We start from the raw sequence: 16,403 nt of genomic DNA on the forward strand, positions 1-16,403 counted from the left end.
CTTAGCATAATATGGCTGAAGCAGCTGAGGTAACGGACCAATTAAATCCCTTAAGCCTTGTTGGCCCCTCATTTTACAGTCCCTACCCATGTCTGTTTTATCGAGCGGCTACTGGCATTGGCTAATGTTCTTTACATAATAACTTAATAAGTGTTCATCTTTGCCGCTACTTTCCGCGAGAGAATAAACAATGCCGGCAGTTTCCCACGCGCAATTAATCGACTTAGGTACCTATGGATTCCCCAATTAAGGGACCACCTAGACACTTACTAGGGAAATCAAACGACATTCATAGCCGAAGAGAGCTTCCGTGCCGAGCGCGGAGAACGAAAAGCGATTCTAACACGATTACCAACATTGGAACTTACGTACCTGGGTACTTACCTTTAAGACCATGGATCTTCCATAATTATTACGATTTATTTCAATCTTTCCTTTTGTTATATTTTAGTGTATCATGATATAAGTCATTAGCGATTTTAGCCATATATTTTGTACCCGTTACGACCCATATCGCGTGTTGAAGATCGATTATTCCTACGAATTAAAGCTCTGTCCAATTGAGTGTTGTCGCAATGCCCTCCGCAGCAGTGTGCATGAGAACGTTAAGGGCATACTCTCGGTATGGCCCAAATGTAGGTGAAAATCTATATAAACAAACGTTATCCGAAAATCGTCAATTTAATTGACATATTTAATTACTATAGCATGCTAGAATATTTGCTCGAGCATTTTCGGCAACTTCCAGACGTGCCGAGATTAACAAGGTGTATCCATCCGCCTCGGAAGCTCTTAAGGATATGAAATCGGATTCAACGGTATTATGTGGTGGTTTTGGTCTATGCGGTGTTCCAGACACCCTAATCAACGAAGTTCTAAAGAAACCCGAAGTAACGGGTATCACGGCAGTTTCAAATAACGCCGGGACAGATACCTCTGGATTGGGCCAATTGTTGAAGACTAAGCAGATCAGGAAAATGATCGCTAGTTATATCGGCGAGAATAAGACGTTCGAAAAAATGTATCTAACAGGAGAGGTGGAGCTGGAACTCACACCTCAAGGCACTCTAGCCGAACGTTGTGCTGCTGGCGGCAAAGGTGTCCCCGCTTTCTACACCCCAGCAGCTTTCGGTACTGTCGTACAAACCGGAGAATTACCCCTAAAGAACAAAAGCGATGGAACACCCGATGTGTTCTCGTACCCGAAGGATGTAAAGGTGTTTAACGGGAAATCTTATCTTTTGGAACACGCTATTGCCGGAGACTACGCCTTCGTCAAGGCGTACAAGGCGGATAAGCTTGGAAACTGCCAATTCCGTCTTGCTGCTAACAATTTCAACGGTGCTATGGGTCGAAATGCTAAGATGACTATCGTTGAAGCCGAGCATATCGTTGAGCCCGGCGAGATCGCGCCGGAAGCTATTCACTTGCCGGGAATATACGTCAAGAGAGTTATTCAAAGTACTACGGAGAAGAACATCGAAAAATTCACGTGGACGAAAGACGATAATGACGCGGATGCCAAGAAAGTGTTGGGTTCGGGCGACACAGCGGCTAAGAGGGAAAGAATTGTTCGCAGGGCTGCTAAGGAGTTTAAGAATGGCATGTATGCTAATCTCGGAATTGGTATGCCCATGCTTGCGCCTGGATTCGTCGGCCCTGAAGTTGAGGTTCAGCTACAGTCTGAGAACGGTATCTTGGGCCTTGGCCCGTATCCGAGGCAAGGCGAGGAAGATGCCGATCTTATCAATGCCGGAAAGGAGACAGTGACACTGAAGCCGGGTGCTGCTGTGTTTGGTAGCGAAGAGAGTTTCGGTATGATCCGAAGCGGTCGTATCAACTTAACAATATTGGGAGCTATGCAAGTTAGTGGTACGGGTGACCTCGCAAATTGGATGTTGCCCGGAAAAGTTAAAGGTTTTGGCGGAGCGATGGACTTGGTCAGTAACCCGAGCGAGACAAAAGTCGTTGTCACGATGGAGCACACAGATAAGAAGGGAAACCCGAAGATCGTCAAACAGTGTGCTTTCCCCTTAACGGGTCGGGCTTGTGTCTCTAGGATTATCACCGAACTGGTAAGTTTTCGGCCGATCTACTATTGTTTTTAATGCTAACCGTTTCTGAAGGGTGTTTTCGATGTTGATTTTGCGCACGGCCTTACCTTGATCGAGATTGCAGACGGTGTAACGGTGGATGAGATAAAGAGCAAGACCGAGGCTCCATTCCACGTAGCAGAGGACCTCAAGCCTATGCTGTAAATTGATAATGCAGATGAAGTATATATTGACAATCTACACGATAAGGCTCTACACCTGCATTTAGAATTAATTATACATAGTGGAATCCGAAATGAATCTTCCAACAATTATCCGTTAAATCAGCTCCGGGGGAACATGATCGCGAAGAATAGACAGGATCTCACTCCACGTCTCATGATACATCTTCGTCGACTTTTCACTCTCGAGGAATGGGGTCATCCTATAAGTAAGACCCAACTTATTAGCTAATTTGAAATAGGAATTCAGCTTTAAGGGGCAGATACTCACTTCGGATACTGATCATTCATCCAAAACCGCCCATGACTCTCCTTCCCCAACCCCGTCGCACTCACCAGCGTCCGCGCCCCTTCTTCAGCGCTTCGCCCGACGAAGAAATACCGCACCGCCATGATCAATTGGATACTTGTAGGGAGGCCCTTAGTCATATTGGTGTTACACAACCCCGGACATGTGGCGTTGACGACGATATCGGAACCTTCACATAGATCCGCGATACCCTGTACTGCGTACCATGTCGCTAGCTTGACGAGGTAATACGACGCTCTGCTGTCCCATTTACCCTCGTCGTTGCATCCTTGGATCAGTGTCTGGTCTTCGGGCGGAGCAACGACTTCTGGGATTCCGAAGATTGCGCGGCTGTTTAGGAATGAGATGTGTGGGCGGTAGGCATTGGGGTCTGATGATGATGCTGTGTCGCGCATTTTGGGTAGTAATAGAAGAGTTAAGAGAACGGGCGATAGTAAGTCTACTTGCACCGCCATCTCCCACCCATCACCACTCCGAACATAACTAAACCCCGCGACGCCACCGGCGTGCTGGATGACATGTAACTCAGGAACACGCTTATTCACACGTTCTGCGAACGACTTGACGGATGCGAAAGACGAAAGGTCTAGGGTTTCAATGATGAAGATGTCAGGTAAGCACCCGGTTTTTTGGATGATGGAGGCTTTGGCTTGCTCCCCTTTTTCTTGTGTTCGGACGGCGAGGATTAGGGGGTTGGCGCCTAGTGCGGCGTACTTGACGGCTGCGAAGTGGCCTAATCCTGCGCCGTAGGCACCGGTTACGAGGACGGCTTTGTTCTTGAAGGATAGGTGTGTTGGGTCTGCGGGCGGGTTGCGGGCGTCGTGCCAGAGGTCGCTTGTGGATGTCATTGTGAGTATTGTTCTTGAGTGAATAGTGCGGTGGTGCCAGAGTAAGGGACGGATGTGGGTATATGATACTTCAACTTAGCAATTGAGAGAATATTAATAGCTATTTAAATAAGAGAGAACTACTTGGAGGACTTGAAGAAATATCGGATGCCTGGTCGACCCCGGCCTCGGTATACCGAGACACGCCGGCTTGGCATAATTCCATTTTAGGAATGTGGGTCTTATTAGACCCCGAAGTAAGTACCATTGTACCTAATGTCGGGGTTGTTCGGATTCCCGACTACGGCGTATATCCTATTAATTGATCTCTAGATTGAGAGCAGCCTGAAGGATGAGGCGTGTTTGAGTGGCAGTGTAAGTACATATCTCCTGGGTTCTATGACCTAAAGTTCGTCCCCCTTAGCCCTTGTGGGTCATATTTGATGGAAACACTGGAAGCACTGAAAGTAGAGCACTAGGAATTGTGACACAAAATCTTGCGGCATTAATATATCTATATAGATCATGCCCCTAATAATGCCGCGGCGGGGTGTTGGCGCTTCTTGCTTGACTTGGCGTAAATGCAAAGATCATCGCTGTCTTCAGGGTCAGAGTCAAGATAATATCATGACCAGCGGGTATTACTATTTCCAATTCTCCTCTGTCCGTGCGCATTCGAAATAAGGAAACACGATTCGTTCTATTGATATTAATTCCCGTTCAAGGAACATTCGAGAGAATCGAAGCCGGTCTTTGGAAGTCTGAGAGTTGTCCTCTGTTTGAAACGTCCAAGGCTATAAAAATCATATAGAATGAACGTAGGTAGGTCTCGAAGCTACTGATAGTCGTAAATAAAAAAAGGAGTGACAAATATGTAGAAATTCTTCAGTTTCCAAAAATGTTTTCAGCTTGAAGGAAAGACATGGCGTCAGTAGTTGAACCATACGAAGCGATACATCCTGGGGGGGTATCGGAGGAACCCCTTATCGCCGATGTGGGGGCAAGGGAGCCCTTAGAACAAAGAAGCCATTCGTATATGTATACGATAGTTCCCGTAGCAGTTACTTGCGATCTCTTCGCGCAACAACAGAGGTATTAACCCCCTCATATGGTTTGCCTCATGAGATGCCTCTATTCAGAACTCCTTTCGCCGCAGATTATCTAACTTATCTGCCTAGGTACGTCCACGTGTACCTAAGTTTCAAGTTACGCGAACTGCTACTGAAAAAGGGGCAGCAGATAAAGCACAATCGCCCAGGCACACCACATCTTCCATACCATCTCATCAGACTGCTGGTCCCAACGTAGGAGAGTCATAACAGATATGAAACCTCCGGTAAATAGTACTGGCAACCAGCCAAATACTGTGACATTCCAGAATAGGGGGCAGAAAATGGTCCAGCCTAGTACAAATAATGACATCCATCAACGTGAAAACTTCTGGCCGTAAATCAACGGCACGGTTTGTCTCCCTCGGGCTTCATCTCCTGCAATATCAGGGAAGTCCTGGGCTTGGATTGTGGTGACAACTATCGAAAACGAGATGGCCATCCATTGAACGAGCAATTTGGTCCCCTCAGTACTGAAGTTGCCGCCGAGAAGAGTCGCGACAGCGCCCCATCCAAAGAAACATAACGCCGCGGCGTTGATAACATGGCGTTCTAGCGGGCCGGCGCTGCTACCATACAAGTCGTTGTATAGATATATCATAGTGATCAGCGAGACACTAGGCAGGAAGCTGCCCATGAGCCAACTACTACCAATTGTAAACCAAACTGTAGCACGGAGAAATTCTCGCGCCTCCGAGGGCGTTGGGCGCTTGGTAGGTATTGCCCGCCATGGTCTATTCACGTTATCCTCAAGAATAGAGTCGGGTAGTCGCTGATTGGCGAGATCCTCGGCTAATAGGTGCAGCCATAACCAAGAAAACATAAGTGGTATGCGAAGCAGTATTTCCGTACGTCCCAGTGACGGTGCCATAACGGCTCCAGCCTTTGATAAGACTAGTGCGAGAGCAAATGCACCCTGTGGAAATACGACGCATTTGAAGTCATTACCCGTGAGGACGTATAGGGTCTTCAAATGGAATGAAATTGTCCGCTCCGCCTTCCATGATGCATTGGCCCATGATTTCTACACGAGGAGATCTCATATGAGAGATCAAAGGCAGTATGCTTACATTTTCATGATTTTCGACAGGGTCAGAAATCTTTTCCGGTTCCGACTTAGGGACGGATATACATTGTTCTAGAATAGTCTGAGTTTCTGTAGTAGTCATGGTGATAATTTGGAAGCAAGTTCAAAGAATCTCGTAAAAGTATACGGCTTGAGTAGAGGGTAGAGTATTCTCTATGGCGACGGAAATTGTCGTAAGACCAAGGATGCGGAGACTAACGGCTCTGGTGTTGTACAGAAACCATCAAATATACAAAAATAGCACCTTTATTTTGAGATTTCCTTTATCTTTATACTGGCAATAAAGAGGTCATATCGGTACTGAAGGGTCTTTTTAGTTCTTTCTAATATACGTCACTTTGTTCGTCTCAACCACTGACGATGGGATCCAGACTGTCGGGTCCATTGTTGTCGCACATTAGTGCAATGTGCCATATTAGTGTGAGATGACAGGAATATATTGATTTAGAAAGGATCGAAGGGGAATCTGCTCGCATGTGGATGTGGTTTGTATGCCGCCGATATTAGCGTCTCTTCTCAGTAATTCGCTTTTATTGCCTCTTAATCTGATATCGTTTTTGGCAGGGGTAGTTTATCAAAGCATCTTCTCAGATCTTCGTTGTGGTTGTCATATCAATGTCTGGTGTAACAGTCCCTTGGTAATTAGCTCTAGCTACTTGCATACCTAGTATTGTACTATGGCGTCAGCTGGTCTAGTATAGATACTTTGGGCATTACAACAAGCCTTGAGGCCGTTGATGCCCATTGCAACGCCAAAGCCGCTCTCCCGATGGCCAGCGAACGTGATATTAGTCTGGATCTCGGCATGAGTGTTAATCCAAACATTACCAACCTTCAGTTTCTTCCTGAGACGCTCTGCTTGCTCCATATCACGAGTCCATACAGATGCACCTAGACCGGTTTTAGTGTTATTAGCCCTCGTGATGACATCTGTCTCATCTCTCCATTTCAAAAAAGGAAGAACGGGCCCTATTAAATGTTAGCTTCGTTCGCCTACTATGTCAAATAGGTTAGAACTCACCAAGCTGCTCCTCAACAACAATCCTTGCATCGTCTGGCGGGTTATCAATGATTGTGGGCGCAAGATAGTATCCCTTCATATCAGATAGTGGTTTCGTACTCCCTATCGCGACATTGAAGCCTCTTCTTTCCACATCCTCGAGCAAACTTTTGAGGTACTCGAAGTGCTCTTTAGTCGTGATAGGTCCCATATAAGCGTCCTCGCCGAGCCCTAGCTTAAGTGTCTGCACAAGCCCAACAATAGCGGCCAGTACGTCGTCATAAACTGCTTCGTGGACATAGATTCGTTTCATGTTGATGCAGATTTGACCCGCATGACAAAAACAGACGAAGCCGATTTTGGCGGCCACGTCGGCAGGATTTACGTCCTTGCAAACGATAGCTGGATCGTTGCCGCCTAGCTCAAGTACCACCCGCTTTAGTGTCTTGCTGCAGGATTCCATGATCTTCTTTCCGACTGGAATGCTGCCCGTAAAACTGACCATGTGAACATCAGGGTGTTCGGTCAACAGCTACAATGGAATGGTTTAGCGAACTATCACCCGTAATGGTCGACCTTTAATGCTACTTGCCGGCCCTAAATCATTGTCCCCACTCAAAATTTGAACAACGCCGGGAGGGAAAAACCTCTGGGCCAATTCTGCAAGTTTAATGCTGCAGTAGGGTGTATGAGGAGATGGCTTCCATATGTAGGTGTTTCCGGTGAGTAGAGCTGCTCCCATTTTCACACATGAGAGCTGAACGGGATAGTTCCAAGGGACAATTCCAACAATCACACCGAGCGGCGTATATCGGGTGACAACTTTACGTTCCGCGGCATCTTCGATGACTTCTTCAGGAAGAGATAATCTACAGAACCCTCTGAGATACTTCACACACGTCGCAAGCTCGTGTCGAGCCCAAATCATCTGTTTATGAGTAGTGATAAGTAGTTAATTTTTCATAGTGCCAAGGTTACACGATTTCTAGGTGGCAACGTTATAAAAACACTCACGGGTTTGCCGGTTTCTTTCTGTAGAATCCGAACAAAATCTTCAGATTTCTGCTCTGTAGTATCGGCGAAGCTTCGAATCGCGCAAGCACGCTCATCCCAAGGGACTTTAGCCCATGCATCGGCAGCCCGGTTGGCCGCTCTGACGGCTCTGTTTACATCGTCGACCGTGCCGAGGGGAGCGTCCGGATTATTTTCTAGTGTAGCGGGATTGACTGTGTGCCGTGTCTCGGCTGTGCACGAAAGTTCTCCATCAATTATGTTATGGAATGTATCGAAGCAGAGAGGCGTATTTCCTCTTATATTAGTGGCCATTTTCGCCACACTCCTGAAACAGCAGGGAAATGGTGCTAGAGAGGTGGGAGAGGCCCCTCTTAGTATTGTGTTTAGCTGTGTAACATGGGGGTTCTATCGCGTACGTACGGACTTATGGTGTGCCCCTTTGTTACTAGGAGGGTACTTGATGTACATTGCCGTTCACCAAAACCGGGATTCCATGCATTTCATTTAGGATAAAAAGCAATTTTATAGTATGTATACAGTGAGAGGAGATATGCTTCAGGTGCATGAAAAATCATGCCGTTAGTTCCACGAGGGTTATTATCTGCCCGGGTAGCCAACAATATCTGAGATGTTGGCATACTGGACCAACATAATCATCTGTAGCCTGCCTAACTTATCCCAACAACATCTAATCAGAGCATTTAACGGCTCAATGAAAACTTCATGAGATCGTTTTAGTAGGACTGTATAATCGTGTAACCCACCATAGGCTACACGGGATGTTGCATGCATCGTATCTCTATAGGCCGCCACCGCTTGTGGCGTGCTTACGGCATGCTTTGGGCGTCTCTTGCGCGATTATTCGCACCAGCTCGTTTTTCCTTTTTTTTCTTCCGTGTCACTCGATATTTCGAATATTCCCGGACCGATGATACCAATTCCGGAGGAGGCGCCGAATTGTTGCTGCGTCCTAACCACAACTTGCGGTCCCAACGCCATATCCAGATGCTCCCTTGCATTGTCTGCTACTACAATATCAAATGGTTTAAGTGGGGTTGGAGTGGCATACATATGTATCGTATTCATTGCGAACTTACAGTTGCTTACCAACCCCTGTCATTCTACCTACTGGAATGAGTTATTCGTTGGCTCGAACCTATACGTACGTCATCACGCTAGCTTTCCTAAAGTACAGTGCCAAGCGTTTATACCAAAGAATGTTCTTGTCTTCACGCGCCTTTTGCAAGTGTATTTGGATTATTACGGCTTTATCAACCAGATAGCTGCTCCAAGTTCCGCTGGTAACCAGCATTCAATGCATTCCATTCTCCGCGGCGTTGGTATCATGATCTGCTTCCTTGCTGCATCAATCACGACATACCGTTCTTTCATCACCTCTTCTTGAAGGAGCGCACCGCAATTTATTCCGATAATAGCAACTCAACTAATAAGGGGCTCGCGCGCCATAATAGACTCTTCTCAGGAACACAATTTAGCACATATGTGAAAAGAGACACTATCCCGACAAGGAATAGTTGTCACGAGCGATATCGAACTCACTCAACAATAGAAATAAATCTGGATTAAAAACGCCGACGAGTTACGATAGCAGAGCTCCCCCATCAGAGCTAGAGTCGGAGTCGGATCCAAGCTCGCTTATTTCCTCATAACTAAGTACATTTAAGGAAGTATCGCCTTCGAGACGCAATACACTTGACTCTTCGGAAGCACCGGACTGTGATTCCGTGTCGGAGACATCCTCTACTGAGTCAAGCAGCGTTTCGGAATCTGGGGGTGTTAGTATCTATATCTATTTCTTGAGGGATATCGAACCTACCAGAACTTAAGGTCGCAGAGGATCTTGTGATCCCAGTGGTCGAATCAGCATGCCAAGCCAGCGGGTCCGCCTTGCGACTTATCTGGTCCAAGGCTTCACTCCTGATTGTCTTTACCATCTTGTTGAGTATGTCTCGCTGTAACACGTAGCGCGAATCCTTGTCTCCCTGGGGCAGAGCTGCCAAACCCCAGTTCAGATACAGCATCTGATGTGATCGGGGCTTTACAGGCCTTGATGGATGATGTTGAAAGTACAGGTGACAGCAATAACAGGCCGATTTGCTACACCCTATGTAGGGGTCCCTGCTGGCGAACCGAAGTTTGTTCTTCCAGAAGTGTTCAAGAATCTGGATCTCAGCATGAATAACTGGCTTGAATGTCTTTTTATCATATTGTTCCTGGATTAGCTTCGCGATATCGAACTTCTGATCCAATAAATCCAAGCACTCTGCATATTCTCTCAATCGAGGGTCGTTTGCACTCAACATCCGTTTCAGAATGCTGTTGAGCTCTGTTAAGGAGTCAGCTTGTGGCCGCGCATTGCAAGGTGTTGGTTCAAGTAGTCGGACGTGGTATTGCTCTAAAAATCGGGGCATCTCTGACAAGTCTGCGATGACTTCTTTGGGAGCCCTGATATGGTGAGCTAAACGTCCTATGTAGTGGCGTGCCGACTTGAAATTGGATATTTGATTGTGGGGAGAGTTTCCGGCATTGGATAGGATTATCTCTTCTAGCTTTCGCATTTCTGGTGTGCTTCGTTGGTCATAAGCTAAGAAGCACAGATCCGCCGTATTTGTCGTTTTCTTTACGACGAATTGGTTCAACCATGTTATGAGTGATTGGGAGTCTGTAGGTAGTCGTCAATACCTATTTACCTCGATACACGTTTAACATAACTGAATTATACCTGTCGTCTGTTCGACGTTTTTGAGTTGTTGAATACACCTCTTCGCATCCCTACATAATAAAACGATTTCCTTCTTCACCCTGTTCTGGGCGAATGTAATGCATTTGTGCGTGAAATCTCTCTCCTGACTAGGTCTTCGGCTTTCCTCTAGGTCGGTAATATGATACACCGTTTTCAGAGTGTACTCTACGAATTGCTTTATCTTCTGATGTGTGCGAGGTGCGTTCGAAGCCACCCAGAAGATATAGCATTCGTCATTCTCTTCGATGGCAATTGATGAAGTCGTGTCACCGCCTTTGTCATAGTCGCAGAGGTAAGATAAATTACGAAGCAGCCTCCGCCGTCCGGATTCGTCAGAATTGGCGTCTTGTGGGCCTGCTGTGTGCACCCCCCGTGTCTTGCCAAGAGCACGTAACAGTATTAGGGGTTCATAGAATCGAGAAAGCAACCTTGAGTATACGTCAAGCCTTGGTTTTGGGCCCATCATGTTCGAGGTAGCAACACAATGTGAAGATGTTGGGAAAACGGTAAATCGCGATTAACACTCGCATGCCAGCCTTATATTCGGCCCTCAAGGACCGTGGGAAATACTAGGGGACTTATATCTTTCCTCTGTATGTATCTTAGACTTCGTGATGGATGTGTCCGATATGAGAACTCATGTTGCACAACAGATATGCGGCGTGCTATCAGGGGTTTGACTCGTCGACTCCAAGGGGCTTCCCCACGGATGGCTGCAACTATTGGCTTCCGATAGGTAATAAATCTGCACCAGCAAAAGCAACTGATAGGTAGCGAATGCGGAAAGACGCCACGACTACTTGGCTGGGTATTATTGGGTACCCCGCACGCTTACGAATATGATAGTGAGCTTCTCTTCTACATCTGCTTGGTACTTGGGATATAGGGGGCACGTAGGTAGGTAATAACCCCTATGCCAAGGGGGATAGCAATCTTATTGGTGTGCAATAAGTACCTACGCAGGTCTACAAGCCCTTTTGTCTTAGAAACATTTCTGCTTTCATACCCCAGGCCAGGGTCCTTTCCTGTGACGATAGGGGGCCAACTCTGACAGCCGCCCTTAAGATGACTGAGTATACTCAATCGACAGCGTGATAGAAGTACAATTCCACCCGTCAACCACCGCCACACCACCTCCCTCGCTCGTAATGTCCAAACCTAGGCCACACCCGACCCAATACTCCATCGCGCCCTGAGCGCAAGCTAGCGTCCCCGCGGCTGCTCTCGCTACCTTCGCCGTCGAATTCGGCGCGGACCCAGCTCCATTACATTCTAACGGCGCATACCACCCATGCTGTTTATTCTCAATCTCATCCAACAAATCCGGATCGACGAAATAAACCGCACTCCCACTCCCATCGCCATTATCTCCGCCCGCACTTTCAGTACGATTCTCCGCAATAGCCACCACAGCGCTCGAATTCCCGACCAACCCCGCCCCACCTAGCGAACACAAATGCTGCCTATCTGCATCCCCCTCGTCGAGACTAAACCGCGAAGCGCGGTCCACTGAAGGATTAAATATCGCGCCGTCGCCGCTGAGTTGCACGTACCACCCATCGAACATACCACCGGGTTGAGCGACACGCAGAGCGAAAGAATCTGAGACCTTTTCGCAGAGGGTGGTGGACGTTGGTGTCGCCATGGGTACGGTGGAAGTCGTATTAGCGAAGCGAACTGAACTTGTTGAATTTGCAAATGGAGCGGTTCTTGTTGCGTTGGCGGAGAGTACGGTGATGTTGTGATGGGTACTGTTGAGGAATGGGGCCAGTGTGTGGTTGCGTAAAGAGGGGACGCTTGTTATATTCATGAATGGAGCTGAAGTCGTCGCATTTGATAACAACTTTGTCACGCTGCTTGTTACGTTGGCTGTTGCCGCTCGCGTGGAATTTAAGAACGGTGCTGCGATGGTCGCGTTCGTGAGAGCACCAGCGGTTCCAGCTGTACCGCTTTGGAAGCCCGTCACACTCGCCGCACTGGGTCGCCTTGTGGCACTTGTCGAGTTCGAAAATTTGCCGAGACCTACTGTCGCATTGGGAGATGAGGAACCTGTCGTGTTACCAAACCCGCTCGAAATGCTTGTTTGGACTGCCGTGCTCGAGATGGTGTTAGACTGTGTGATATCAGGTTCGCTACTAGAGGTCGCTTCCGCTATCGAGGGGCTCTTCAGCCTATACTTGTCGGTGGAGGTTTTCGCATCGCTCGACCCTAGCGAAAAGCTTGAAGTGAAAATTGAGCTCGAATATATCCCTGAGCTTGTTGTGTTCCGATGAAGTGCTGTTGAGTTCCCGAACCTGCCACTAGTAGAATTTCCGAATAGTGACGAGCTATTATGACCAAGTGCATACTTTGTAGTCGTATGAATAGCTGCTATAGTCGTGGTTTCTACTATACGCGGAGTCTTAGTAGTCGTTGATGCTGATGCTGTTACGGTGGTCTGGGTTATTCCGAAGCATGAACACGCCGACTCATAAGCAGCCGAAGCGCAAGGAGATGCGTACGTCGGAATAGATGTCGCCCTCGCGGTAATCGGACCATCATCGCTTACAGCTCTCCCCATTAAGACATTAATGACTTCATGTCGCTGCAGCCATCGTTTCGGTGGTTGCGCGGAACTCGTTGTCGTTTGCGTTGTCGTCCTAGCAGTAGTTCCTGTTGTTGTGACGGTAATAGAGCTGACGACAGTGCTATTTCCATCGTTAATCCCAAGTTGTGTGTCATAGATCAGGATCTATAGTACCTCGTTGCTGGAGTAATAGTTACTCGTGCAAATGACTGGCAGTCTTCTTTTCTAAGCGATGATGCCGCATTTTGCACAGCTAAATAGCCAAGCGTCAGCATAATAAGGATGCACCAATGGACAGTTTTAGTCGCTTACCCCGAAGGCATTCGTTAGCTTCACATTCTGCAGCTACCTCCGTTGCTAATAGTGTCGCGATGAATACATTTAGGATACGCATTTTTCGCATCGCCCTTCTCGTCGTCGTTTCTATCGATCCATGTCGGTATCACCCACAAAACATCTTCGATCGATCTGAAAGATCTTAACCCCAGCAACAATTAACATGACGGCGGTAACCACCTTTTTATGAAGTGTAAAAAACATGGAAAACTTGGAAACGACAGCGTCGCATTTGAAATTGGACTTTCATGCACAAATTCCAAGGCGCGATGGGTTTGTTAGCTTGCGTGGGACCAATCGTGACATGTCTTACCCCTGAATCCTTGGGAGTTAACCCTTGTTTAGTGAAGCTAACTAGGCCTGAACAACCCCTGTAGGGATTAACTGGTGGACTTATATGTAGACTACTATCGAGATCTCACTGCAACATTCGTCATTCTTTCTACCTTCACGATCCTTAACTTCAATTGCTATTACAACCGTTCTATCATTTCACGATATCTTGATCGGGCTTCAAGTAGTAAATTTGGAACGTTAGGTCATATCTCTATTCTATGAAAGATTCCATTTGTACTCTCAACACACTTATGCAAACCCCAAAGATGACATCTCGCAGAATAATGATAATGATCACTCCCTTTTCGCCCTATTTCATGTCATCCCATCACATTACGCATACATACCATTCATATACGCCAACGACCTACCTCCCCATCCCATCCCATATTAATCAACTCTTCTTTCCTCTCTTCAAATCTTAACCCTCCACCCCATCCCCGTCCTCCTCATCCTCACCCACCTAGCAGAAGCAAGTAACCCCATACCCACCAGTAAACACGCCCCCGTAAACCCCTGCGCGCCCTCATATCTCCCCCCCATACTCCCAATAATCGCACCAGCAATCGGATTCCCAGTTAACACCGCAAAACTCACAATCGTAAACACCATCCCCATCCTCGTCCCCTGTTTCCTAAGATCCGTCGTCAAACTACTAAGCCCCGCGGGAAACAAACTCTGCAACGCTCCCGCAAAAATCCCAAAAATACTCGTCCACCCGTAAACCCCGGCAGGCGTTTTCACAGCCATCCAAGAAAGCAGACACACGCCACAAACAAGACAGGTCGGAATCATCAAATTCAGGGGTCCAAAGCGATCGGCAAGATGATTCGGCAATAATCTTCCCAAAATACCAATTCCATTCAACAAAAGCAGTAAATTCAATGAATTCGTGTACCCAAGTGTAGGCGTAATCTGGGATCGACTAAAAGCCGCCAAGTAGTAGAACGCGAAATACACACCCCAGAAATTGAAAAACATGCCTACAGCATAAAACGTGTATTCCAATTCCCGAAACGCGCCCCATTCTACTAGGTTACCCGCGCGGCGGGGTGGGAGACGGGATTTCATGAATGTGATGGCGCAGATTAGGGTTGTGAGTTGGACGAAGCCGATTGCGCGGACGGCCCAGCCGAAGCCTGCTGTGGGGAGGAGTTGCCGGGCCATGGCGGGGAATATTAAGCCGCCGGAGACGGATCCGCAGGCTGTGATGCCGATGGCGAGGGAGCGTTTCTTGTTGAAGTATGTTGAGACGGTTGATATCGTAGGGCAGAATATGCAGCCACTACCTATGCCCATGCATAATCCTTGCGAGAGGAGAAGTTGCCAGTATTGGGTAGCGACGGAAGTGGTGAAGACGCCGAGAGTCATGAAGATGGTACCACATATGATGACAGGACGGAAGAAGCCAGCATCTGTTAAGCGGCCCGCAAACGTGCCGATGAAGAAAGTCAGGAAGACTTGAATTGATCCAATCCATGATACATCAGACGGTGGACGACCGAGCACTGAGACGTAGTACGTCTAAGAGATGAAAATATCTGTTAGTAACCTCATACCTCATTGCTCATAAGACTTGCAATCGACGATTATAGTCCATGATACGTACTATTAATATGTTAGTAAAGAGCCAACGAGATTATAAGGAGAAGGGGTTCGACAACCGCGATGAAGGATTGGTTACACAGAACTCAGAACAATCTTAGACTATACATACCCCTGCGACGACGACAATTAGCAAACATTCACAACAGCGAATTCATCTCAGGGTTCAATTACATACTGGAAGACACCAAAAGAATTAATAAACCCCCACGTATTCATAATAGCAAAATGGCCACCAATGCAAGCCAACCAAGCAACGCGGCCCCCATCCGGCGGGGGTCCGGGGTTCCAACTAGATTTCGTCGATATCCTACTAAGCACGCGATTTACGGCCCCGGCCATACCGTCAGCCTCCGTATTAAGAATCTCGGGTTCGGGCGGAATCTGCCAATCCTCGACGGGATCAGTGGGGCTAATGTCGCCATCGACCGGTCCCTCATCTTTTCCCTTTGCACTCTGGGCCGAAACGTCGCGTGCTCCTCCGGGTATGGTAGGCTCCACATGTTCCTTCTCGACGTCTACTGGTAATTCGGCATCACTGGAACTTGGCGACGGCATGATTTAGGAATCAAGCAATGAAATCGAATAGCTTAGATTGGTTGGTACTTTTGCTTGTGTTTCTTTAACAAAATACAAGATACTGTGAAACGACTTCTTCCTCTTGTATAATATTGCCTATTCCATCGAGATGACTCAATTTACTTAAATAGCTTAGCAATTCCTAGATAGGAGGCTGTTATCGCTATTATTGAGAGCTCGTAGAGAGCCTGTGTCGTGATGAGTCAAAGAAATTCGAATCCAACAAAGGAATTAATTCCGCCTAAAAGACAAGAGGGAAAAAAACACACGAAAAACTCGGCAATAACTCCGATGAGTAATGCATCTTTCCATCTTCGTATTTTTTTGAACCGGACACCGTCGGCTATCGGCCATAGTAGCCCACCATTCAAGTGGATCTATCCATGATTCGAAGCGGGGATGAGCCCTGGAGAGTTATCACCGGTGCGGTGTCGTATGTGGCTGCTAGGATGCCAGGATGTTAGGTGAATTTTGTAAATTCTAGGGCGTGTCGTCACAGACGCCGCCCCTGCATCGGGATTTGGAAAGATGGGGTAATACATAGGTAGGATCACCAACGACGGCGGGCTATCAATAACCCGGGGCATTTAGGAAA

At 47.3% G+C, this 16,403-nt stretch overlaps 8 protein-coding genes across 8 annotated transcripts; 2 read left to right on the plus strand and 6 right to left on the minus strand.

The window, feature by feature from the left end:
* The first annotated feature begins 145 nt into the window (after window positions 1-145).
* Window positions 146-2,369, plus strand: F4822DRAFT_412421 (coenzyme A transferase). Its single transcript, XM_051458946.1, has 3 exons — window positions 146-635; window positions 708-2,075; window positions 2,127-2,369. Exons 1-3 carry the CDS (start codon window positions 576-578, stop codon window positions 2,256-2,258), a joined length of 1,560 nt encoding a protein of 519 aa, XP_051310992.1. The 5' UTR covers window positions 146-575; the 3' UTR covers window positions 2,259-2,369.
* On the minus strand, window positions 2,241-3,522 carry F4822DRAFT_337581 (uncharacterized protein). Its single transcript, XM_051455759.1, has 2 exons — window positions 2,547-3,522; window positions 2,241-2,478 (listed from the first exon to the last, which is right to left on the minus strand). Exons 1-2 carry the CDS (start codon window positions 3,431-3,433, stop codon window positions 2,373-2,375), a joined length of 993 nt encoding a protein of 330 aa, XP_051310993.1. The 5' UTR covers window positions 3,434-3,522; the 3' UTR covers window positions 2,241-2,372.
* An 888-nt stretch (window positions 3,523-4,410) lies between these two features.
* F4822DRAFT_412425 (uncharacterized protein) lies at window positions 4,411-5,364 on the minus strand. The gene is made up of 2 exons (XM_051458947.1): window positions 4,649-5,364; window positions 4,411-4,590 (listed from the first exon to the last, which is right to left on the minus strand). Exon 1 carries the CDS (start codon window positions 5,342-5,344, stop codon window positions 4,838-4,840), a length of 507 nt encoding a protein of 168 aa, XP_051310994.1. The 5' UTR covers window positions 5,345-5,364; the 3' UTR covers window positions 4,411-4,590; window positions 4,649-4,837.
* A 655-nt stretch (window positions 5,365-6,019) lies between these two features.
* F4822DRAFT_412427 (aldehyde dehydrogenase) lies at window positions 6,020-7,996 on the minus strand. The gene is made up of 4 exons (XM_051458948.1): window positions 7,623-7,996; window positions 7,201-7,536; window positions 6,630-7,140; window positions 6,020-6,577 (listed from the first exon to the last, which is right to left on the minus strand). Exons 1-4 carry the CDS (start codon window positions 7,932-7,934, stop codon window positions 6,273-6,275), a joined length of 1,464 nt encoding a protein of 487 aa, XP_051310995.1. The 5' UTR covers window positions 7,935-7,996; the 3' UTR covers window positions 6,020-6,272.
* Window positions 7,997-8,375: 379 nt separating this feature from the next.
* Window positions 8,376-9,124, plus strand: F4822DRAFT_337640 (uncharacterized protein). The gene has a single exon (XM_051455760.1). The coding sequence runs from the start codon at window positions 8,551-8,553 to the stop codon at window positions 9,025-9,027; it is 477 nt and encodes a 158-aa protein (XP_051310996.1). The 5' UTR covers window positions 8,376-8,550; the 3' UTR covers window positions 9,028-9,124.
* Window positions 9,125-9,222: 98 nt separating this feature from the next.
* On the minus strand, window positions 9,223-10,852 carry F4822DRAFT_432072 (uncharacterized protein; the record flags this gene model as incomplete). Its single annotated transcript, XM_051461581.1, has 3 exons — window positions 9,223-9,410; window positions 9,460-10,305; window positions 10,366-10,852. 3 exons carry the CDS (start codon window positions 10,850-10,852, stop codon window positions 9,223-9,225), a joined length of 1,521 nt encoding a protein of 506 aa, XP_051310997.1.
* Window positions 10,853-11,260: 408 nt separating this feature from the next.
* Window positions 11,261-13,696, minus strand: F4822DRAFT_337662 (uncharacterized protein). Its single transcript, XM_051455761.1, has 3 exons — window positions 13,265-13,696; window positions 13,127-13,205; window positions 11,261-13,073 (listed from the first exon to the last, which is right to left on the minus strand). Exons 1-3 carry the CDS (start codon window positions 13,353-13,355, stop codon window positions 11,447-11,449), a joined length of 1,797 nt encoding a protein of 598 aa, XP_051310998.1. The 5' UTR covers window positions 13,356-13,696; the 3' UTR covers window positions 11,261-11,446.
* Window positions 13,697-15,787, minus strand: F4822DRAFT_445213 (MFS general substrate transporter; the record flags this gene model as incomplete). Its single annotated transcript, XM_051463356.1, has 3 exons — window positions 13,697-15,148; window positions 15,212-15,232; window positions 15,404-15,787. The coding sequence occupies 3 exons, from the start codon at window positions 15,785-15,787 to the stop codon at window positions 14,039-14,041; spliced, it is 1,515 nt and encodes a 504-aa protein (XP_051310999.1). The 3' UTR covers window positions 13,697-14,038.
* Window positions 15,788-16,403: the final 616 nt, after the last annotated feature.

The sequence above is a fragment of the Hypoxylon trugodes genome (genome assembly GCF_022578975.1).
Source record: "Hypoxylon trugodes strain CBS 135444 unplaced genomic scaffold F4822scaffold_8, whole genome shotgun sequence".
Lineage (NCBI taxonomy): Eukaryota > Fungi > Ascomycota > Sordariomycetes > Xylariales > Hypoxylaceae > Hypoxylon > Hypoxylon trugodes.

What these genes read in the sequence shown, in the direction of transcription:
- F4822DRAFT_337640 (XM_051455760.1), top strand. Translation starts at nt 8,551, where the DNA reads ATGATACCAATTCCGGAGGAGGCGCCGAATTGTTGCTGCGTCCTAACC.
- F4822DRAFT_337581 (XM_051455759.1), bottom strand. Translation starts at nt 3,433, where the DNA reads ATGACATCCACAAGCGACCTCTGGCACGACGCCCGCAACCCGCCCGCA. An exon ending in ATGAATGATCAGTATCCGAA is followed by an intron (nt 2,479 to 2,546) that starts GTGAGTATCTGC and finishes TCTTACTTATAG; the next exon opens with GATGACCCCATTCCTCGAGA.
- F4822DRAFT_412421 (XM_051458946.1), top strand. Translation starts at nt 576, where the DNA reads ATGCCCTCCGCAGCAGTGTGCATGAGAACGTTAAGGGCATACTCTCGG. An exon ending in ACTCTCGGTATGGCCCAAAT is followed by an intron (nt 636 to 707) that starts GTAGGTGAAAAT and finishes TAATTACTATAG; the next exon opens with CATGCTAGAATATTTGCTCG. An exon ending in CTAGGATTATCACCGAACTG is followed by an intron (nt 2,076 to 2,126) that starts GTAAGTTTTCGG and finishes CCGTTTCTGAAG; the next exon opens with GGTGTTTTCGATGTTGATTT.
- F4822DRAFT_412425 (XM_051458947.1), bottom strand. Translation starts at nt 5,344, where the DNA reads ATGTTTTCTTGGTTATGGCTGCACCTATTAGCCGAGGATCTCGCCAAT.
- F4822DRAFT_412427 (XM_051458948.1), bottom strand. Translation starts at nt 7,934, where the DNA reads ATGGCCACTAATATAAGAGGAAATACGCCTCTCTGCTTCGATACATTC. An exon ending in GGGACAATGATTTAGGGCCG is followed by an intron (nt 7,141 to 7,200) that starts GCAAGTAGCATT and finishes ATTCCATTGTAG; the next exon opens with CTGTTGACCGAACACCCTGA. An exon ending in TGTTGTTGAGGAGCAGCTTG is followed by an intron (nt 6,578 to 6,629) that starts GTGAGTTCTAAC and finishes AACATTTAATAG; the next exon opens with GGCCCGTTCTTCCTTTTTTG.
- F4822DRAFT_337662 (XM_051455761.1), bottom strand. Translation starts at nt 13,355, where the DNA reads ATGCGAAAAATGCGTATCCTAAATGTATTCATCGCGACACTATTAGCA. An exon ending in AGCTAACGAATGCCTTCGGG is followed by an intron (nt 13,206 to 13,264) that starts GTAAGCGACTAA and finishes TTGGCTATTTAG; the next exon opens with CTGTGCAAAATGCGGCATCA. An exon ending in ACTATTACTCCAGCAACGAG is followed by an intron (nt 13,074 to 13,126) that starts GTACTATAGATC and finishes CGATGGAAATAG; the next exon opens with CACTGTCGTCAGCTCTATTA.